Source organism: Enhydra lutris, unplaced genomic scaffold, assembly GCF_002288905.1.
Source record: "Enhydra lutris kenyoni isolate GAN:26980312 unplaced genomic scaffold, ASM228890v2 scaffoldscaffold26, whole genome shotgun sequence".
Taxonomy (NCBI): Eukaryota; Metazoa; Chordata; class Mammalia; order Carnivora; family Mustelidae; genus Enhydra; species Enhydra lutris.
This window is the reverse complement of record NW_019154110.1, coordinates 6,542,873-6,566,248: the sequence shown is the minus strand read 5'-3', so window position 1 is coordinate 6,566,248 and position 23,376 is coordinate 6,542,873. Positions and strand designations below refer to the sequence as shown.

The 23,376-nt window shown below is 39.6% G+C and overlaps 1 protein-coding gene across 1 annotated transcript; it reads left to right on the top strand.

Annotated features, from left to right (window-relative positions):
* Positions 1-1,463: 1,463 nt before the first annotated feature.
* On the top strand, positions 1,464-23,317 carry LOC111151793 (UTP6, small subunit processome component). Its single transcript, XM_022509993.1, has 19 exons — positions 1,464-1,686; positions 3,399-3,483; positions 4,663-4,704; positions 5,114-5,206; positions 5,893-5,940; positions 6,308-6,371; positions 8,283-8,401; positions 9,905-9,982; positions 10,765-10,846; positions 11,344-11,425; positions 12,314-12,498; positions 13,052-13,131; positions 13,513-13,590; positions 16,132-16,311; positions 17,591-17,671; positions 17,803-17,912; positions 18,764-18,830; positions 21,660-21,732; positions 22,716-23,317. Exons 1-19 carry the CDS (start codon positions 1,595-1,597, stop codon positions 22,865-22,867), a joined length of 1,791 nt encoding a protein of 596 aa, XP_022365701.1. The 5' UTR covers positions 1,464-1,594; the 3' UTR covers positions 22,868-23,317.
* Positions 23,318-23,376: the final 59 nt, after the last annotated feature.

The following is a 23,376-nucleotide window of genomic DNA, read 5'->3' as shown; positions in this document are numbered from 1 at the left end:
AAGGCAGGTGCTTAACTGACTAAGCCACCCAGGCGCCCCTGCCATTAACATTATAAGAATTGTTAGAGCAGGATAAACATAGATGCAAAATTTGAAAATAAGCGAGGAGAGTATTTATAGCTGGGTTGATTTAAAAACCATAGTTATCTATCAAATTTGCCTTGAAATGAAAGATTAAAATCTCTCAGCTTGCTGAGTCCTTTGAACCTAAAGAAATCTAGCAAGTGCCTTTTGTTATTCTGTCATGCATTTATTTATTGAGTGGTTATTATTTTCTAGGCACTGTTCTAAGCTCCCAGATGTCTAGTGAACAAAACAAGTATTCCCTACCTATTTGGAGCTTACTGTATAGTAGCATCCCTACTTTCACTGTTAACACAGGCTGGGGATTTTCTTTACAAGGAAATTTAATCTTTGCTTTACATCCATGAGTTTCTTCCCCTCTACAGCAGAGGGGTCAAGAAACGAAGCCGAAGCCAAACTTTGCCTCAATTCTGAGACTAGTGGGGCAAAATGTGAAAGGAAAAAAAACCCCAAAAAACAAAAAAAAACCCCCACCATTAAAAAGGAAAAGCACAGAGGTGGAACATGGTTAATTGCTAAACCTATTCCCCTTTATAAATCACAAGGTGCTAACGCCAATGCTGAAATAAACAGGTCTAGCAAGAACTCCTGCTTTTTTTTTTTTTCTCATCTTCCAGAACTTAAATTCAGCCATGTAGTTATTTTAGGTTTAGTAATTATAACAACAATGTCACTTCCAGGCTGAGTCGTCTGATGGTACCCTTAGAAATGCTAACTTGCTTGGGCAGTGGTTTAAAGAGAGTCTATACCTTACTGATTTATTTCCGTAACTCCCAAAGTTTTCACTACCAAGCTCCCCTTTTCTAAAAACATACACTTTCTGATACCCACCCAGGGCCACGTGTTTTAAAAGATCTTGTGGATGAAGGCAGAATTATTATTTAAATAATGAAAAGTCCTTCCATTTAAAAATTAATCGCCCAATTAAAGATTCTAATTGGCACGTGAAAAACCGGTGCTATCACACTGGTTTACCAAGTCTAGTCGAAAGCAGAGCCCATAGTATTACGGACAGTCTGCCAGTTTCAGCGTCCTTTATGATTTTCATTACTGACATTTTCAGATGTTCGCTATTGGAAAGCGAGGACGGCCGCACAATAATAGGGGACAATATTTCGCAGAAAACGCAAAACATGTCTCCCTCAGGTAACCGCTCTGGACCCCCGGAGGTGTTTTCTTGGATCCCCGCCCACTTCTAGACAAGCGCGCGTTTAGGACCGCCCCCACGCCGGCTCCGCCCCTCCCCTCCCGTCCACGTGAGCACTCCTGCGTCTAAGGGGTCCTTGCAGCAACCCCACAATCGGCCACAGAGAGGTGACAGCCGCCGTAAGGGCCAGAGGGCCTTCTCCGTCGGTGGAGGCGGCGGAAGCGGAAGAGGCGGGACCTAGGGTGCACGTGACGTCAACACGTGCGAGCGCTTGGGCTGGGTCTCCGGAATAGAAGGGGGGATCTTCCTGCGCGTGTTGGCGGTGGAGAAGTTCCCCGGTGGGTCGTGTGGGCTTGTGACCTCATGGCGGAGATAATCCAGGAACGCATAGAAGATCGACTCCCCGAATTGGAACAGCTGGAGCGCATTGGACTGTTCAGTCATGCGGAGATTAAGTGAGAGAGAGCTGAGGCGGGGGAGCTGGGGCGGGCGGAGGAGAGGGAGGGAGTCTGTGGCGGGGGGCAGGGATGCGAGGGACACTTAATTGGGTTTATTTTTCTTAACCTGGAAGAACCCCATTTTCATATTTTGTTGATGCCTAGAATTTGTTATTCGGGGCAAGGTGGTCTGTCCACTCACCCACGAAACGCCTGACAGGTCTTCATGGAGCCGGTTCTTAGGGCTATAAAGATAATAAAACTAGGATGCCAGTATCAGGAGCTACTTGCCTTGCGTGTGCTGGGGGAGACAAATTAAACATTTTGCTTACACTGCGGCGTACTGTAGGTTGATTGTACTAGAGTGTACTGCCCTAGAGATGCAGAGAGTGCTGTAGGAGCCCAGGAGGAGTGGATAAATCTTCCTAGTAAGACAAGAAGGTGGGGGGACCATTTAATTCAATTTCGTGTTCTACCCCGGGGCGTGGCCAATAACATCTGGCACATGGTTGGCATTGAGTAATTTTTAGAATTAAGTTTAATGTTTTTTAATGGTTTTCTGTGATTGTTTCTGCATTTTACAATGGTTGTGATTGTAGTAATGTGATTATGGGAGCCTTAAACATTTGTTAGTGAAATGGCACATCGAAGTGTGGACTCTTAATGAGTGTTCAGTAAATGTTGTTGTTACTGTTTTTTTTTTTTTTTCTTTTAAAGATTTTATTTATTTATTTGTCAGAGAGAGAGAGAGAGCACAAGCAGGGGAAGCAGCAGGCAGAGGAAGAGGGAGAAGCAGGCTCCCTACTGTGGAAGGAGTCTGATGGAGGGCTCCATCCCAAGACCTGGGATTATGACCTGAGCTGAGGGCAGATGCTTAACCAACTGAGCAACCCAGACGCCCCTGTTATTATTATTGTTAACTAGAGACAGTTATTGGTCTTGCATATCTTGTGTTAAATTCCCCTAATATACACATTTTGTGTTCTCTCTAGCTAAATACAATGAATCTCTTTCTGTGAGTCCTTTGTAGTCTTATAAACCTTCCTAGGTAGAAACAGTAGGGACAATCTAGGTCTTTTTTTTTTTTTTTTTTTAAGTCTGCATGTTGAAAACTCATAAGAGGATTTTAGGAAAGATGCTTTTTTATTAAAACCTAAGTGACCTGAATTTGGAGGAAAGTAAATCTTTACTAGTGTCACATATAAATAATGTAAAGTACTTAACTTTGGTTGCTTTGGTGGTGGGAATGTCAGTGGTCCTGGCAGTCTATTAAGATGATTTTCATGACAGTTTTAAAATACATCCTGATGCCCCTAAGCACAGAAATAATGATGTGAGAAAATACTTGCTTACGAAGGATAATTGGGAATTTCAGATTTTGGAAAACGTGTTTTAAATATATTAAAAATAAACTTAAAAGGCTCCTGGTTGGCTCAGTCATTGGGCGTCTGCCTTTAGCTTGGGTCTTAGTCCCAGGGTCCTGGGGTCAAGGCTTGCATCAGGCTCCCTGCTCAGCGGGAAGCCTGCTTCTCCCTCTCCCACTCCCCCCTGCTTGTGTTCCCTCTCTCACTATATCTCTCTGTCAAAGAAATAAAATCTCAACAACAACAACAACAAAAAAAACCTAAGAAAACCCTCAAAGTTCTTCAACTTATGCTTTTTTTAAGTGTTACATCTTTTTTTTTTTTTTTTTTTTTTAAGTGTTACATATTAAATGCCTTTCTCCTCAGGGCTATCATTAAGAAGGCTTCGGATCTGGAATATAGAATACAGCGAAGATCCCTTTTTAAGGAAGACTTTATCAATTATGTTCAAGTGAGTGAATAAGTTCATTACTTTTTAATCCCTTCACAAATTTTAAATAAGTTCTAGAATGGTACGCTTGATTGAGTTTTCTCTGAAATTCTAGAATTGATTAAATGGTAATTTTTGAGCAGGAATAGAGGTGATTCAGGAATAACATTGCTTCACTAACAAGCCATAACATATGGCTTCAGTCCTTGGCAAACTGAACTTTTCTTTATTCCTTCTAAAGTGTTAGTAGATCAGGTACTGCCAAAGATACTGTGTATCAGGATGTCAGCAAGAGAACTGACATACTATTTCTTGTGGGGAGGGGAAGGAGAGTGGGTTTGACAACAGTAGGTGGTTGTAAAGTTAATATTTATGTGTAAGTCTTCTACCTTAGAGATGTGCTGCAAATTCTTCAGTACTATAAATGGATGGAAGATTTGAGTAAATATAGTGTTTGTGCTGGACCAATTTTCAGATGGAGGAGAATAGCTAATATGTTGGATAACAAAACCTAGCTGGACCCAGTAGTAAGATGCAGTGTTACAAGACTGAAAGTTCTGACCTAAGATTAAAAAAAAAACAACAGGTGAACAAGTGAGACCTGACTACAAATCTTATATTTGGAAGAGGTTTGGAAGCTCATAGTGGAGCGTATTACATCACCAAATATAATCTGTATGTCAACTATACTTCAGTAATAAGTTTTAAAAAGGAAAAAAATAATCTAATTGACTGTATAACAAAAGTAGAGTATGGAGCAAGTTAGCTGAGGACAATGCAAACAGTAGGCACTGAGAAGATGTTCGTTTGAATAAAAGTGTTTTGCATTTATCAGACCATGGCTGAAGCGTTGTGTTAGGCTTGACACTACAACCTTTTTAAAAAAAAAATGTATTTATTTATTTGCGGGAGAGCAAGGGAGAGCACGAGCATGGGGACAGGTAAAAGGAGAGGGAGACAATCTTAAGTGGACTCCTCCCTGAGTGTGGAGCCCAACAGGGCTCAGTCTTGTGATCCTCATATCATGACCTGAGCTGAAGTCAGGAGTCAGTTGTTTAAGCCACTCAGGTGCTTCCACCCCAATTTTGTTTTTCTTCTTGATTTTTATTTATTTTATGATTTTAACTAAATGTATTTCTTGCATTTAAAAGGTTATAAATGTTATTGTTTTATCTTTTTTTGTATGTTTTTCTTCCATAGTATGAAATTAATCTTTTGGAGTTGATTCAGAGAAGGAGAACTGTAAGTAGATATTCTGGAAGTTGGAAAAATTTATTTATTTGAGAGGAAGAGAATGAGCAGGGAGAGCAATGGAGGGAGAGGGAGAAGCAGACTCCCCATGGAGCAGGGAGCCCAATGTGGGGCTCAGTCCCAGGATGCCGGGATCATGACCTGAGCCAAAGGCAGATGCTTAACTACTGAGCCACCCAGGTGGCCCTGGAAGTTGGAAAATTTTAGAATTAAGTAGTGTGGCTCTATAGCTAGAGTTTGGGTTTGGGAAGCAGTTGGCATTGATAAATTGTGTGGTGATGTGCTCATAATGGGTATTTGTAATTATTTGTTTTCTTTATCAGTACTGTTTAAGATCAAGTAGGAATATTGCTGTAGATAAATGTGATTAATTTGAGGCTTTGTGTATGTCCTTTCTTAGCGCATTGGCTATTCATTTAAGAAGGATGAGATTGAGAATTCTATTGTACACCGGGTACAAGGTGTCTTCCGACGAGCTTCAGCAAAATGGAAAGTAAGTGATCAGAACATCTTTAATTGTAAGAGATGTGAAGATTTGTATTGTATATACTGAGATTTAAATATTCAAATGTATTGTTTATTTTTGGGTCTGTCAATATTTAACCTAATTATGGTATCATTATTTAAAACCACTTAACCAAACCATTAAGAAAATTGATCTTTCTCTGAGGATGGTACTGAAAAAGGTAGGTTTGATACATCATTAAGGATTAGAAATTTGGGATTTGTTTGGGTAAGTCTCTAAGTGAAGTACATCAAAGACTTGGAGGTAGAAGATGAATGGTTATAGTATGGGCAGCACCTCACTCACTTGATACTCTTCAAGTTGGGTTCTAGGACTGCGCTACAGTGTATAGGGAGTACTTTGGGAATGGCAGAGTACTTGGGAATGACAAATTTTGGGTTGCTACTCCTCACTGACACCACTTAAGACCTGCATTGAACACATTGGGTAGACAACACATTTTGTCTTGGAGCATGGTAGGTGGAGTGGTGGCCAGATGGAGTTACCACATTTAAGAGATCTAAGGCCTCAGTGAGGAAGAGCCTGTAGACTGAGCGATGTGTTATAACATTGGCCTTTCTGAAATCTACCCCGTTTCTAAAAAAAATTAGTGCAAAGTTGTATTATATATAAAGTTAAATTTCAGGCAGCTTACTGCATTGCTTTTCTTGCAGGATGATGTTCAACTTTGGCTATCCTATATAGTCTTTTGTAAGAAATGGGTGAGTATTGGGCAGCTGTGTCTTGCTTCCTTATCCTTCTTTCAGTTAGTCTGCCTTAGAAGAAGGCTGAACTTCTATGTAACCTTTATTTATCTGAATGACTGTATAAACGGCTTCTAAGCCAGAAAATGATTTTTGTGTTCTATTTGTTCAGTAAAATTGAAAATTTTTAGATATTTGGAATGTTTACATGTAGTGGTTTAGGTAGAAGAAAGCCATGAATGTATCTTGTACTTATATGTCTCTACAACAGCAGATCTTGCCCCGTTGGATTTTAAGTTGGTAAGGAAACAGTACCAGATCACTTAGAAATTAGTAACAATGATTTTACTGGATAGGAAGTAGAATTGCTTTTTCTCTCTTACAGGCTACCAAAGCTCAACTTAGCAAGGTATTTTCTGCCATGTTGGCCATTCATTCAAACAAACCAGGTATGGTGAGTTCCTCATCAATTATTCTTCTACCCTTTATGTAGACTCAAGCTATTTTGGAATTTATTTTTCTTAATAAACCTAAAAAAAATAATTTTGAGAACTTGAGTGTAGGTACTTTTGGTTTCAGAATAGCTGCCTCTTAATTCATCCCTGCATGTTGTGTGCCACTTATTGGGTCAGATATTGTATTTGTGGGTAAGAGGGACTAAGTTTCCTCTTATTTATTTGTTTGTTTTAAAGAGTATTTAATTATTTTTTTAAAACTATCTTTTATTTTCTGTGTTTTTTTTTTTTTAAGATTTTATTTATTTATTTGATAGAGAGATCACAAATAGGCAGAGAGGCAGGCAGAGAGAGAAGGGGAAGCAGGCTCCCTGCCAAGCAGAGAGCCTGATGTGGGGCTTGATTCAGGGCTTGATCCCTGGACCCTGAGATCATGACCTGAGCTGAAGGCAGAGGCTTAACCCACTGAACCACCCAGGTGCCCTAATTTTCTGTTATTTTTTAAGGGAAGCTCTACACCCAGGGCACCTGGATGGCTCCCATCAGTTAGGGTTTGACTCTTGATCTCAGCTTGGGTCTTGATCTCAGGGTCACGAGTTTGAGCCCTGTGTTTAGTTCTACACTGGGTGTGAAACCTACTTTAAAAATCAGTCCGTCTATAAATAAAGTAAGCTCTATGACCAATGTTGGGCTTGAACTCACAACCCAGAGGTCAAGAGTTGCATGCTGTGTTGACTCAGACAGCGAGGCACTCCACTAAGTTTCTTTTTAGATGATGATCAAATAAACTCTTTGGTCCTTTGAGGGACATTCTGTTTGGATGCAGTCACATTTAAGAAGAGTTGAAAGGGGAAAACTTAAAAACGTAAAGGGGAATATGTTAATACAGATTTTTCAAGAGTGACTGGCCCGGGGTAGATACTCATGTTTTCTAAGAGAAAGATTTCTCTTTTGAATACTGTGAAATGGTACATCATTTTGTAGTGGAGGTGCTCCAGTGTCAAATATTAGGCTCAACCAAGTTCACACAGCACAGGCTAAGGTAGGCTATATCTGGTACCAGTTAATTCAGAAGGATACAGCAGGACTGCATTAGGTAGAGTACTCTTAGCAGTTGGGAGGTTGGTTCTGGTCCTCAAGGTGACATTTAGGTATGAGGGAATGAGATCACATGAATCGGTAGAGGAGCCACTCTGGCTTGGAAGACCTGTGGATGGGCATAGATAGCTTCCAGGAATCCCAGAGAGCACTGTGCTCAGTTTCAGGAGTCATATGTTTAAGAAAGCCCAGAGCAGTGGCTCTCTCCCATTCACAACCCTTCTAGTCCAGACGTGGTTACCAACCATGAGTCGTTTTTACCAAAATCAATCTTGTCTGGTGACATAGTTGACTTATATTAAGTTTATTAAGTTGGGAAATAGCTAGAATGTTAAGGTTAATTTCTTGTGTAGAAAGACAGAGGTTTTTGTTTTTTAAAGCCTTTATTCCCAATAGGTGTAATAAAAATTTTATCTTAAAAATGAAATCATTCAAAAAAAAAAAAACCCCATGAACTACTTAAACCAAAGAGCAAAATATTTTTATTTCATTGAGTCTAAAATGCTTAATTTTCCAGCATTTTAACACTTTTAAAATTTGTATGTGACTTTTAATGATGTTGACCTCAGATTGGATGAGGACATAAGTATCCACGGATACTATCATTTACATCTGTGCTTCAGAGTACTCTAAATAAAGCAACAATACTTTACAGATAACCATTAGAAACACCCTCTCTCCATCCCTTTTCTCTTTTGGTAAGATTAAAAAAAAATCTTTTAACTATTAAAATTAGAATTTAAAATTTCTTTTTTGGTTTTTCTCTGTTGATTTACTGAAGTGAAGTCTGATGTTTTTCATTTATAGCTTTGTGGATTATGGCAGCCAAATGGGAAATGGAAGATCGTTTGTCTTCAGAAAGTGCAAGACAGCTATTTCTTCGAGCTCTGCGCTTTCATCCAGAGTGCCCGAAACTTTATCAAGAAGTGAGTTGCATACCTGTAAGACGAGAGAGTGATGTCTTAGTTTTGGTCCTCTATGGACGTACATTCTTTATTAAGTTAAAAAAGACTTTGATTTATGGAGGCTAGGGATAAGTAGGAATTGCTGCTGGGAAAAAAGGTAACAAAGCTATTTCTTGGCCAGCAATAAATGTCGACCATGTGCAGCCTCCATCCTGTTAGTGAGAGATGGGAACTCTGACCTGCTCATTATGGTTGGGAGGGATAGGGAACCGGACCCTACCTTTTTTTAGTTGTGGGGCCAGGGTTCAGCCATCTTTATGCTTTTTAAAAAAATATTTATTTATTTGTCAGAGATAGAGGGCGTGCACAAGCACGGGGAGTGGCAGGCAGAGGGAGAGGGAGAAGCAGGCTCCCCACTGAGCTGGGAGCCGGACATGGGGCTTGATCCCAGGACCCTGGGATCATGACCTGAGCCAAAGGCAGACACTTAACTGACTGAGCCACCAGGCACCCCAAATCTTTTTTTTTTTTTTAAAGATTTATTTTAGAGAGAGCGTGCGTCATGCATGTGAGTAGGAGGAGAGGACAGAAGGAGAGGGGAGAATCTCAAGCTGACTGTGCTGAGTGTGGAGTCAGATGCAGGCCTTGATCTCATGACCCTGACATCATGCCCTGAGCCAAGTTCCTTTACATGAGCTGAGCTGAAACCAAGAGTTGGGCGCCCAACCGACTGAGCCATCCAGGTGCCCCAGGGCATAAATATTTTCTAAGAACTTGTCATTTTCTGGGGCGCCTGGGTGGCTCAGTGGGTTAAGCCTCTGCCTTCGGCTCAGGTCATGATCTCAGGGTCCTGGGATCGAGCCCCGAATCAGGCTCTCTGCTCAGCAGGAAGCCTGCTTCTCCCTCTCTCTCTGCCTGCCTCTCTGCCTATTTGTGATCTCTCTCTCTTCTCCGTTAAATAAATAAATAAAATCTTATAAAAAAAAACCTTGTCATTTTCATATGTCTTGTAACATAAAATTCAAAGTCCTAAAAATTCTGGAGAAGTCCAAGTTTATATGTTAGTTGTGCATTATTTTTTCTTGTTATAGCTTGACGGTACATATTTGCTATTGATTTTTAATTTTGGAGTAATTATAGATTCATAGGAAATTACAAAGACAGTACAGTGAGGTGTCCTGCATTCCACTAATCAGTTTCTCCTGATGGTTATATTTTATAATATTACATAATAAGAAAATTGAGGAAATTGACATTGGTAGATGTATCCATATGGTTCTATGTCATTTTTTTTTCTACATGTGTAAATTTGTGTAACCACTACCACAATCAAAATACAGAGCTGTTTTACCATCACCAAGATCTTCCTCCTCATAAATGTCTGCTAGTTTCATATCAAAATATTATACTGCCCACAGACTTTCCCAGATCTGATACTTAATAGGTGAAAAATGGCATCTAATGTATTTCTGATTAAAAAAAAATATTTCCAAAGATTTTTAGTTTATTATTTCCCTTGTGTAGTACTTTAGGATGGAGTTGATGCATGCTGAAAAACTGAGGAAAGAAAAAGAAGAATTTGAAAAAGCCAAAATGGATATGGTAAGATCCGAATGTGTTGTCATGCGTGAACAATTTGTAGTGTTTCGAATCTGCTTAGGAGTAAGAGAAAATTTTTGGAATCTATTTTTGTTCCCAATTTAATGTCTTACTTTGAAACTTTAAGATGAGTCTAGAGTGGATTTAATTAAATGGGCTTAGTAGTAAAAATGGGATTTTGTGCCTTAAAAATAGACATTTGGAGTAATTGAAGTAGTCCTCAAAATTATTTATTACTGATGGAATGGTGAATGGTTTTCTTCACTACTTTATGGTTTCATTAAATGACATACTAACGGGTTGAAGGAGCTTGAGGGTTGTGAAATGTGTGGTTGCTAGCCTCCTTTCTTTTTAATTTTACACAGTTTTTTTGGTGACAATAATTTTAAAGAAAAAAGTTTTAGAATGTTAGAGCTGAAAAAGGAACTTCGCTATCATCTGTTGTGGTTTCCAGCTGTGAACTTTGTTATTCAAATAAGAGTTGACACAGAGGGGTAAACATGGCATGTAAAATCTGACCTGTTTCGGTCTAAGTAGAGAGTCAGGCCTTAAGCCGTGTGATCTTGCTATCACTCTAGGAGCCTGAAAGAACACAGTTGGATGATCAGTGGTCTGGTTCAAGCTGCACATTTTACAAGTGAGGGAACTGGCCCAGAGAGAGAGACGTGATTTGCCAGAGGTCATACATATGGCACAGGTAGTCTAGGACTGTTAATTTTCATCCTAGTGCTTTTTCTGGTTCCCAGCCGTATCTGTTAAGTTATATTTAATATAATATTCTTTAGGGGAATCTCGATTATCCTGAAGAAATCCTTAAGGGCGAGTTGGCACGGATCATCTATAAAAATTCTGTAAGCATAATTAAAGGTACGCATGTTTTGAAAATTTATGATGGGAGAGTGAAACATTTTGTTTATAATAAGAAAGACCTTTAGCTAATTTGGAAAATTTCTTTAGAAATTCTGTTAGAACGTGCATAAAAATTGTGTACGAATAGTGCCCTTTTTCGTTAGGAAAGGTTGATTGCCCATTAGGATATATTTGAACAGTTCAGTAAGTTTACTGAGTATTTTATTCACATGGTGAGTTGAAACAGGTGGCTTAGAACAGTTCTTTATGCCGGGAAGAAGTTTAGAAGAAAGGAAATGTTTATGAATACTCCAGAATATCAATAATGGTTTTGCTTGAGTAGTGGATGATGTGTTTTTCTGTTTTGTCTTATTTCTCAATTAAAAAAACCCAAACAAAATAACTCCAGCACATCAAGAAAGTAGTAATTTCTTGTAAAAAAGTGAAAGTGATACTTTAGAGTAAAATGATACTTGAGAGTCTTACTCCCCTTCCCCACTTTATTTAAATTTTAGGTGCAGAATTTCATGTGTCCCTGCTTTCAATTGCACAGCTATTTGACTTTGCCACAGATCTGCAAAAAGAAATTTATGATGAGTAAGTTAAGTCATGGAAAAGTGAATATGTCTACTTCTAATGTTGTGGTAAAAGTTTGAGATTGGGTGTTTAGAAAGGGGGAGAGAAGATGCCACACTAAATCCTTGGAAGAAAGCGAAGTTTTAGGACTGTTGTATCATAGTAAGTTATATTAAAAAAAAACAAAAAAAGCCTTCTGGAGAAATTGTTTGACTCCCTTATGGGCTTCCCTTGGGAAATAGTTGGCCTTTATTCAATAACAAATAACCTACAGCTTATATCAAAATGTATATTCCTGCTTTGCCGGCATGTCTTTTGTCTGTAAAACCAGTGGTCGTTGTGAGTGTTTACAGTTGATGCCGCAGGCAGTTACATTCTTCAGTGTTTGAGCATATGGTTTGAGAATTATTTGCAGCCTGCCTCATGGGTACTTCCCTCTTAGATAGCCCCCCTTACTTTCACAGAAGATAAAATAGAACTCGGATCAGTTTGCTCTTTGGATTTTTCAGGGCTTTGGTAGAGGGTTAGGTTGTGCTGCTGCTTTGCCTCTATTATAGAAAAATCAAGAGCCTGGATATAATAAGGTTCTGCAGGGCTCAAAGAGTATTGTCATGTCACACATACCTGTTGATTGGACTTTGAGAGCTAACTTGAAAATTAACATTTGAGAATGGTATCTGAAACATTCTGAAACCTAAGAAATGTGCCACAACTCTGATCAATTGACAGAATTTATGCAGTGAGTGTGAAGGTATCAGGAGGGTCTTTTGGGTAGTTGTCTCATGGTAATGGGATTGTTAAAGGGGTGTCTGTCCAGGGTACATTTTTAGAGCATAGGGAACTGTCTCTGTTTGATACTCTGAGTTAGTCTTGTGTCATAGGGCTGAATGCCAGTAAACTATTTTTCAGCCTTCAGGCCCTGCACACAGATGACCCTCTCACTTGGGATTATGTGGCACGGCGAGAATTAGAGATGGAGTCACAGCCGGCCGGAGAGCAGCCTGCCACAAAACAAGCCAGAGCAGTGGAGGTGGGCCGGAAGGAGGAGAGGTGCTGTGCTGTGTATGAAGAGGCGGTGAAGACTCTCCCTACAGGTGAACTTCACCAGACCTTGGTGTGGTGTAGCAGGGATAGTGTTCACAAACGTGAAACTGAAGCTTCTGTTCCTGTTACCAAAAGCAATTTTCAGGAATCTCTCTCTGGTAGTTTACAGTGTGCCTGGCATTCCAACTTGTTCTTTCATGGTGAAAAATGGAGCTTTTATGACCTTCCTTGACAGTAATGATGTTTATATTCATCTCTTTGGGGGAGATGATACTTAGGAAATATTAATTTAGAAGATTGTCCTTCCTTAATTATCTTTTAACATAGGTTTACTCTCAAATTTTGTAATATGGGGGTATTAAGGTAGAGGGGATATGTAACATGGATGAGGTTTTTACTTTTTACAGTTAATTGGTTACTCAGTTGCTTTTCCCCCTAGTATTTGAGATGATTGATTGGCTGTAATGGAAATAACTAGTTTTTTTCACCAGACTTGTTTAAATTCTTCTTCCGGGGAATATTCCACGCATCGAAAAGATGTATGATGACTGTTAAATGGAGAGACTGGAGATCTGATCAGTGTAATCTCTCTGACTTTCCCAGGGGCCATGTGGAAGTGTTACATCAGCTTCTGCTTGGAAAGGTTCACTAAGAAGACCAGCAGTCAGTTCCTCAGAGACAGGGTAAGGGACTTAAGTTACATGCTTATAGTAGCTGACGAGAAGGTGACTGTTTTCTGGAAGAAGAGCAGACACATGGCTCCTTTGGGGCCTGGGACAGCTTCTAAGAACTTCATGCTTAACCTAAGGTCTTTCTCTTTGTGGGTGACTAGTCATTCTGAAGGTCTGAGTCTGCTGCATCCTTATTCGGGCCACCTGGTTAGGAGGTGCTCTCTTATTGGACTGCCTTGGTGTGGCTTTTTGACTGGTCTAATTATAAGTGAAAGCACCTCAAGTTCCTTCTCTCAGTTTTCAGAAATGTGCAAAACTGTACTTATTCCTGCCAGAGGCCAAAGACCCCCAGTGGGATGTTTGTAGCTAACTGAAGGATTTTTCTGATTTCAGAGGCTGGAAAGAACCATGACAGCATTCAGGAAGGCACATGAACTCAGACTTCTACCAGAATTCCAGTATAAGCAGTGGGTAAGGACACATTCACTGCCAATAACACGTACTTAATTCCAGTTGGTTCGTGCTGGTGTCATGTGTTTTAATATGTAGTTATATGACTAACCTCATTTGGAAGTTTGAAAGGGAAGATGTAGAGACATGATGTTTGTCTCTCAGTATCTGGTGTATGTAAAAAAATGAAATGTTTACCAGTAAAGGGAGGTATGTTATATAGTGGAAAACACTCGGAACAAGGGGTCACAAGTTGGATTTATTTTGTCTACCCATTGATCTTTTCGTGAACATCTTTTTCCTGAATGTGTGCCTAACCCAGATTAACCATCAGTATGATAACAATAAAGACAAATTAGATGGATTCCTATGGTTCAGAAGCTGACATTTCAGTAAGCTTATTAACCCATTCCTGTTCTCTGGGGTGGATAAGGATTTTAGGGAAACTAGGATAATGTGCTCAGGGAATACGTGGTCTAGATTGGGTTTTGTTGCTTAATAGCTAGGTAACTTGGGCAAGCCACTTAACCTTTCTGAGTTTGTTTACTTGATTTTAAAATAGTGATAGTGATTTGTTTTTGACAGCTCACAAAGCTCTTGACATGTGTAAAAATGTTCATTCGTTAACATTTAAAAAAATATTTTTTACGTACAGCTAGGTAATGCATATACTGTATACTAGTCTGCCGCATTATACCATGACTGAGGTGCCCCTTTCCCATTAGGGCATCTATCTGGGAAAAATCCCAGGCTCAGGTGAGTTCAGCTGCTCGCATTTGAGCTATCGAATACTGGCAAGACAGTCACCTCCTATAAAGTTAGGTGGACTTTGCTCTGAGTATTGTTTTGGGAGCCCTGCTCTCTTTCTGTTGTGACTGTTTGGTCATTTGCCACTCTGGCTATTTAGACATCCTCTGCTCCCTAAATCTCTGATGCTGCCCTTGCCAAACCTACTGCCTCTCCACTCTGCTGCCTTTGCCTTTAGTGAGAGTTCCTCAGTATACGGCTTCTAAACTTAAAATGCTTACCTGACTCCTGCATCCATCATTTTTCCAGATTATTCTCCACAGAATGATCTTTTAAAATTGATGATCAGATTATTCTGTGGCTTCCCACTGTCCTTTGGATAAAGCTGGTCATTCTCCCTAATATGGTCTTAGCCTCACCAGCCAGTTCTCTAGTACACATTCTACCTTCTACATTCTAACTTCAGCCAAGTTGAACTTGGATTTCCTTTTGTATCCCAGCTGCCTCTTATCTTTAGTTCAGCCTCTTGCATATGCTGGTTGGGAGAGCCTTCTCTAACTAATGCCTAACCTTCCTTAAGCCTCGCATAAATTGTGTTTCCTGTCTCATCGCTGTCGTAGATCGTGTTGGGTGCTCCTGCTTTGTACTCTTGTAACATAACGATTCTTTCTTTGTCATGGCAAGTATTAGACCATCTCTACTGCTAGACTAGAGGCCCTCAGGCGGTGGAGAACATGCCTGAGTTCCTCATTATTGAATAAAGCATATATAAGTGTGCGATAATGATGCTTGCTGAATGAGCAGATTACATATTGCCATTTATTTACTCTTCTACAGTTTTGTAAAATTAAACTGGTTTTAGGTTTTTTCCTCTTTTGTTACAGTAGTGTGGATTTAAGCATTTTTTTTTTAAAGATTTTCTTTCTTTATTTGACGGAGAGATCACAAGTAGGCAGAGAGGCAGGCAGAGAGAGAGAGGAGGAAGCAGGCTCCCTGCTGAGCAGAGAGCCCGATGTGGGGCTTGATCCCAGGAACTTGAGATCATGACCTGAGCTGAAGGCAGAGGCTTAACCCAATGAGGCACCCAGGTGCCCCGGATTTAAGCATTTTGAACACACAAGATTTCCTTGTGTGTTGGGTCATCTTTGTTAAAATAAAATTTCCGAGTTTAGATAGGAACACTTCCATGACTCTTGTTGCATAGTGTCAAATACATTTCAGAAAAATTGTACCAGTTGATTTTATGCCCAACTCCATTTCAATGAATAAACTCGTTCCATTATCAACCCATAAATACTGGTTTTGTTTTGATTTTTATATTCTGTTGGGTAGGTGAGGGTTTTAGTATATTGAACTATTAAAAACTTCCAATCTAGGGGCGCCTGGGTGGCTCAGTGGGTTAAAGCCTCTGCCTTCGGCTCAGGTCATGATCTCAGGGTCCTGGAATCGAGCCCCACATCGGGCTCTCTGCTCAGCAGGGAGCCTGCTTCCTCCTCTCTCTCTCTGCCTGCCTCTCTGCCTACTTGTGATCTCTGTCTGTCAAATAAATAAAATCTTTAAAAACAAACAAAAAAAACTTCCAATCTAAATTATTTAGGCCCTCTACTTCGTACGTCTTCCCTATTTTTTGGTAGCCTTTAGGAATAAGAGCAGGCAGTGCAAGAAATTTCAGATTATTCACTTTGTGCCATTGTCAGAAGTTAAGTGGAGATGCTTTGAAATTCCTGCCTTAAATGAGGTCTCTTTTTTGTCCCCCCAACCTAGATGATCTAGCTTTCGGTAGTTAATTTTCCAGTGATCTTTTGTCTTCTCCAGATCGAGTTGTTGCTGCGTCAGGACTTCTTAAAGGAAGCTCTGGAGGTGGCAGTAGCCGGGACTGAATTGTTCAGAGACTCTGTGGCAATGTGGCAGATGAAGCTGCAGGTGCTGATTGACTCCAAGAGCCCTGACATAGCTGGGCTCTTTGAAGAAGCTTTTGTGCATCTGAAAGCCCAGGTCTGTGAGTTGGGTCTTTTGTATTTCATTTTGTTTGGGAAACCTTTTGAGACTGAGCCAAAGCTCATTTGAAGTACGCTTATCTGATGAGGGCTGGCCCCAGAGTACATTTGTGCTTGTGGGCCAAGGGTCAGGAGTGGAAGAATTTCCTTCCATTTAATAGCCGATTTCTAGTTTGTTATTTGAAAAATGACTACATTAAATGAAATTACCTGTTTTATTTTGATATCTTGTAAGTAAGAAATATGGAAAGTATGGTTTTCCCTTGCTTCCAAAGCTGTACGTACACTGAAGTTGGAGTTATATTTTTTATTTTTTAAAGATTTTATTTATTTATTTCAGAAAGAGAGCAGGGCGGGGAGCAGTGGGGAAGGGACAAGCAGACTCCTTGCTCAGCATGAGCCTGACTTGGGGTCTTGGTCCCACAACGTTGAGGTTATGACCTGAGCCAAAATCAAGAGTCGGACACATAACTGACAGAGCCAGTCAGGTGCCTTTCAGAACCTTTATTTTTTTTAATTTTTATCAAAGATTTGGATTTTTTTGTTTGTTTTTAAAGATTTTATTTATGTATTTGACAGGGATCACAAGTAGGCAGAGAGACAGGCAGAGAGAGAGGGGGAAGCAGGCTCCCTGCTGAGCAGAGTGCCTGATGCAGGACTCGATCCCAGGACCCTGAGTTCATGACCTGAGCCCAAGGCAGAGGCTTTAACCCACTGACACACCCAGGTACCCCGTCAAAGATTTGGTTTTTAAAGTAACCTTTACACTCAACGTGGGGTTTCAACTCACAACCCAAGATTAAGAGTTCTGCACTCCACTGACTGAGCAATCCAGGTAACCTCTTTTATATTAGTAAGAGGCATGAGCAAAGGTCAGAAAGTTGAGTCTGGATTTGGTAGTACTTGTGTCGTGGGTCCTAGACAGCAGAGATGTGACCTGGGTAGCTGTGGGTCTGACCAGCTGTGGACCCTTCAATACTTAATTCACAGATACCTGAGGGCAGTAACTGAAGGCAGTATTCCAATAGACGGGAGCTAGGACTGACAGGAGAATACCACTTTGGGGGTCTTGGTCACAAGTCCATCTGTGCTCTGGCATGCCATCCTTACTGGGCCCTGAGAATTTGGTTATCATGAGGACAGACTGGAAGTGAATCCATATTTTACATACTGAGTATTTTAGTAGGAGCCTGTCTTTATAGTGACTAGTTTTTGGAGTGTAGAGCTAAGCCATTATTTTCTAATTTTTATTTTTTTTTCTTTCTCACCATGACCAGGTCTGTCTGCCATTGTGGATTTCTTGGGCAGAGTGGAGTGAAGGTGCTAAAAGCCAAGAAGACACGGAAGCCATTTTTAAGGTCTAGGCCCCATGTTCTGAGTTTTGTGGTGGGTGGGGAATGAGCAAATAGGTTCACTAGTTGGGTAGTTTTAGGGTTATTTTTATAGCAGATGTTCTTTTTTTTTTTTTTTTTTTTTTTTTGAATTGTAGAAAGCTCTCCTCGCTGTCATAGGTGCTGACTCAGTCACTCTGAAGGATAAGTACTTGGATTGGGCTTACCGAAGCGGTGGCTATAAAAAGGCCAGAGCTGTGTTTAAAAGGTGCTCACAAACTTTCATCACGGTTACGCGTCTTTCAACCGCATACCCAGCCCCCCATACCCAGATTATATGAATGGCATATAGTATCTGAGGAAGTAATCCAAGAGATTTTTTCAAGAAGTCTTTTTTTGAACAATAAAAGCAGTTCATACCCATTGGTGGAAAATTAAAAAAAAAACAACCACCATTAATTATAATAATAATAACTCTTTGTAATCACAGGGAAACACATGCTTAATATGTCATTTAAAAACTTTGTTTCTACATATTTGAGATTATATTATAATATAATTATATATAATATATTTATTATATTATATTATAATCACATTTTGTATACTGCTTTCGGTGAACATTGCATTGGCCTTTCCGCTGTCAGTAACAGTTCTTCGTGCACGTCATTCGTTAGAAATGGCTGTGTGGCACAGCACTCTGTGGATGTGCCATTATCTAGATGGTCATAGTAATACTGCTTTGGTGAACATTTCTGCACAAATACTATTTATCCGTATTAAAAATTACTTCCTTAGAATATATCCTTAGAAGTGGAATTACTGGTCTCCTTCAGAAGGAACTTGAGATGTAGTAGAGGGAACTTCAAACTGTAAAAGTGAGGAAGAAGAGAACAGGAAGAAAACTGGATAGGGAAGAGGCTGGCGGGGGTAAAGAGTAAGTCCCTGTGGGCGCTGGAAGTGTTGAGAGTGACTGGCAGCCAAGTCCAGGCCTCGTGTTGCTCGTGGCTGGGTCGTTACTAAACCATGCGTTGTGGAGGCGCTGGCGTGGGGATTTAGATTCCTGGGATGTAAGAGGCTTTCTGTCTCTGTGGAAGATAACAGTTTTCTCCTTTTTAGTTTACAGGAAAGGCGTCCGTTTTCAGTTGATTTTTTCAGGAAAATAATCCAGTTTGAAAAGGAGCAAGTAAGTATTCTGTCTTTGCATTTTTTGTCTGGGGAATTGAATTAGTGGTTCCTCTCCTATATGGCAGTGTCTTTGTCATTTAAAAAGCTCTCATTATATGTAGTATAAATTTCCAGTCCCTTCATCTAACCACTCTTCATAGAGATGATTAAGGAGTGGTAATCGAGCAAAGAAGAGAAAGTCTGTATCTGGAAAATAGAATACTCAGATGTTACCTCATAGAGGAGACCTTCCCTGCCAGGTGGGGCGAGGTGCTGGTTCTCTGCCTCAGGAGCACCCTGTTTGTCTTCTGTATTGGGTTACAGGGAGTAACTGTTTCTGGTGTGGTTTTTTTGTTTTTGTTTTTTGTAAGATTTATTTATTTATTTTAGAGAGAGAGAAAGAGAATTAAGTGTGTGTGTACAAGTTGCGGGGAGGGCAAGAGGGAGAGAAGGCCCAGACTCCCTGCTGAGCATAGAGCCGGATGCAGGGCTTGATCTCACAACCCGTGAGATCATGACTTGAGCTGAAACCAAGAGTTGGATACTCAACCAACTGAGCCACTCAGGTGACCCATGTTTCTGGTGTTTTTATCTGAACTTGTGAGTGAGGGAAAATACAGGAAGGTCTCTGTTTAAAAAATAATACATGAGGGGCACTTGGGTGGCTCAGTCCGACTCTTGGTGTCAGCTCAGGTTATGATCTCAGAGTTGTGAGACTGAGCTCCGTGCTGAGTGTGGAGCCTGCTTAAGATTCTTTCTCTCTCTCTCCCCTCTCTTTGTCTCTCCACTTTTCTGTCCTTCTAAAAAAAAAAAAAAAAAAAGAAAAATATAAAAAATAATACACGAAAATCCAAAGGTATTTGGATTTTCAAACCAACCATATTTAAACACAGCCAACCATATTTAAATCTTTATTGTTTACTTTTTTTGTTTACAATTATACACTCAAGTTTTATTTCTGGTTTACGTGCCATGTGGAGGTTCTCTCTTTTTTTTACTTAATGTTAATTTGTGAACACATTTCCGTGTTTTTCCCACAGTTGTCATCTTGAATGGTTATGGTGTTAATCTTAAATCCACAGTTTTCATAACCAGTCCATTATGTATAGATTGTTTCCAGATTTTTGATACTGGAAACAAGAGTGCTGTAAGCATTTTGTTTATACAGCATTTTTTTTCTTTGGAATTCTTAAGATAAATTCGTTTGGAGAGAACAGTTCTTTTTATGGTTCTTTATATATTGTAAGATGGTCCTTCAAAAGAAGTGTACTACTTTAGAGCAATAATCAGCAAGTATATCAGTATATTTTATTTCCTCACACCCTTTCTAAATCTGCAGTTTTGCTTTTTCTCCTTTATTTGTGTATTTTGGTTGGTGTTTATTATTTTTACTTGAATTTTGAAAATTACGAGGTTAAACTCTTATTTTTATAGTTTTAATCATTGTGTGGGTCATTTATCTGTTCTTGTCCTTATAGTGCAAGAGGTAATATAACAAAATAATTAATAACCAGGCTTTGTGTTAATAACATAATAGGTAGATGTCTTGGGCAGTTCTCAGCCTTGGTATCACCCTCCATCGAGGAGGTCATAATACCTGTTGCAGGGGTGTGCGGGTTATAAGGCCAGGTACTGCATAGAAAGGGGGTACTGCATAGAAGGGACATTCTGAGAACTTAACAAAGTGTGATTCTGGGGCACCTGGGTGGCTCAGTGGGTTAAGCCTCTGCCTTTGGCTCAGGCGGTGGTCTCAGGGTCTTGGGATTGAGCCCCGCATTGGGCTCTCTGCTCGGCGGGGAGCCTGTTTCCCCATCTCTCTCTGCCTACTTGTGATCTCGCTCTCTGTCAAATAAATAAATAAAATCTTAAACACAGTGATTCTGTTCTTCTTGCATGTGTTTTATGTATGACAGTCATAGGGAAGAGAGATTTGAATGAGAAATCATTACTTGACAAGGGTACTTTTTTTAATTTTAATTTTTTTATGATTTTATGTATTTGACAGAGAGAGACACAGCGAGAGAGGGAGCACAAGCAGGGGGAGTGGGACAGGGAGATGCAGGCTTCCCACCGAGCAGGGAGCCCGATGTGGGGCTCAGTCCCAGGACTCTGGGATCATGACTTGAGCTTAAGGTAGCCTCTTAATGACTGAGCCACCTAAGCCTCTCTGTATAAGAGTATTTTTAAACTGTAGATTTTACTCTCCTTTGAAAAATGAAACAAAAGAGAATACATTTAAATGGAGATGGAGGTAAAGAATGAATATTTATTGTCTGTAAAGTTAGTACAGCCTACTCTGGTACATTTTAATTGAATCTTTGTAGTTGCTGTAAGAGATATCATTATCTTTGTTTTATGGGTGAGGAAACTTTTAAGATCAGAGGGTTAAAAACTTGGGGAAGGTTATGTAATTAGTATTTATATATGCTTCGCCTTCATATAAAAAGTTTGAAGGTGCACATAGCTAATATGTGCCAGGGCCCAGACACACAAAAGAAAGAAATCCTTAGCCACAGGGAGTAAACCTCCTCCATTTATTTATTTAAATCCTAGTCTTCCTTCAGGGCTTTCAAATGTATTTTCCTGTGAAGCTGCCCATGTTCCCCCAACTGAGAATCAATTAGGCTTTTTTCCATGCTACCAGCACAGAGTGCTCTATCACTGTTTGACACTGACTTCACTCTGGTGACTGCTGCATTTGACTTTCCTCTGGATAAGGTGAGAGGTGTATTAGTCTCCCCTTCAGATACCTAGTAGGTGGTAGCTGTTTTAACAGTGTGGTTGAAAGGAACTTGTGACATTATGGATTAGCCTTTTGAGGCAAGATTGTCGTTTTACTTTTTGTTAGGAATCCTGCAAGATGGCGAACTTAAGGGAATATTATGAGAGGGCTTTGAGAGAGTTTGGATCTGTAGATTCTGGTAAGTAAACTTCAATTATAGACACATCTGTTTCCAGGTGTGGTGTATAACCCATCAGTATCATAAGAACTGTCCTTAACTCTTTCTAACCTTAATCTTCAGTATGATTAGAGCAGTCCTTAACCCTCTTTGAGAATAAAACTTGTATTCTTGCCCTGTCTCCTCCCTACTTCGTGCATAAATACTGAAGACGTAATTTGGCTTATAATTTCAGGTTCACAAGGTCAAGAGTTCATGGGTCTTCTATTAAGAACTCTAAAATAGAGAACAATTTGCTTGGTTTGGTCCTTTAAAAAACATGTGATACTTATAAGGGAAAGCTTAATAATATAGGTCAGAGTAAAAGTGGGAGTGGTAGAAAGAGTAGTGGGATGCTAATTACCATAGTTGTCATTGGCTGTTGCCATACTGCCCTATTTTTATAGGACTCGTGAAACATATTTCTAGGTATTAGGTATGTTATATAAAGTCTGTTTACTTACAAACACAAAAACAATGTCTAGTAGTTAAATTTAGGTTAAAAAAATATGTTAGCTTTTACAAAGTTTTAGCAGACCTTCTGGTGAAATTAATGAAAATGACGTTTTTAATAACCCAGGCAGGTTTTATTAGGTGTTGGTAACAAAGTTACAGTGAACGCATTGAAACTCGGTTTCACCTTCAAAGAGACTCAGCAAAATCTTCCCTCTAAAATATTTAGTATTTTCGGTTTTTGAAATACGTAGACTGTCATGATTTAAAGTGAAGTTTTCCATTTAAAAAAAGTTTGATACACCTTAGTGTAAAGAAGCTGAGAGGAAAAAAAAAAGGAAGAAGCTGAGAGGTATTGTTTCATACAGGGCTCTTAGGGAAATAACAGCAATAAGTTAAGTTTCTTAGAAATCTTACACTGAATCAGTATTAAATAGTGAAGTTTATATAATAAAGCCTTGTCATTGATCTAATTGTATGTTTACGGTAACTTTTCTTTGTTCTCTTTAAAGATCTTTGGATGGATTACATCAAAGAAGAATTGAACCTTGGTAGACCTGAGAACTGCGGACAGATCTACTGGCGAGCCATGAAAATGTTACAGGGAGAATCAGCAGAGGTTTTTGTAGCTAAACATGCTATGCATCAAGCCGGCCATTTGTGAGAAGAGGAAAAACAGAGCCAACTTTGTGAAATCGTATTTTAAGCCCTCTGGCCAGATTTGTATTGTGAGTTCATCTGCAATTTGTGGGGAGATGGCAGACTAGATGGCTGTCTGATTTTGGGACATGTTTTAATTTAGTTAGTGCATTAATCTTTAATTCCAGAAAAGAGAATTGCTATTTAGTGGCCAGAGGCTACTTGTTAAGGCTGAACTTACTGTAAGTCCTAAATGTTTTCCAAGATATATGGAAATCATAAACTTGAATTTCTTTTGTTACACCTGGTCAAGAATGAGTATCTCTAATCTGGACCTAGGGGCCTGTGAAAGTAGAGGAGAAAGTACATTTTTTATTCTCTCCTTATTAAAAAAGTATACATGGTGTCCATTTGTTGTGGGAAATATGGAGGGAGCACAGTAACGGGAAGAAAATAAAAGCATCCCATAACCTCATCCTTTGGAGTTAAACTTTATTTCTGTTATGAGAATTAGATGTATACTGTTAGATCATT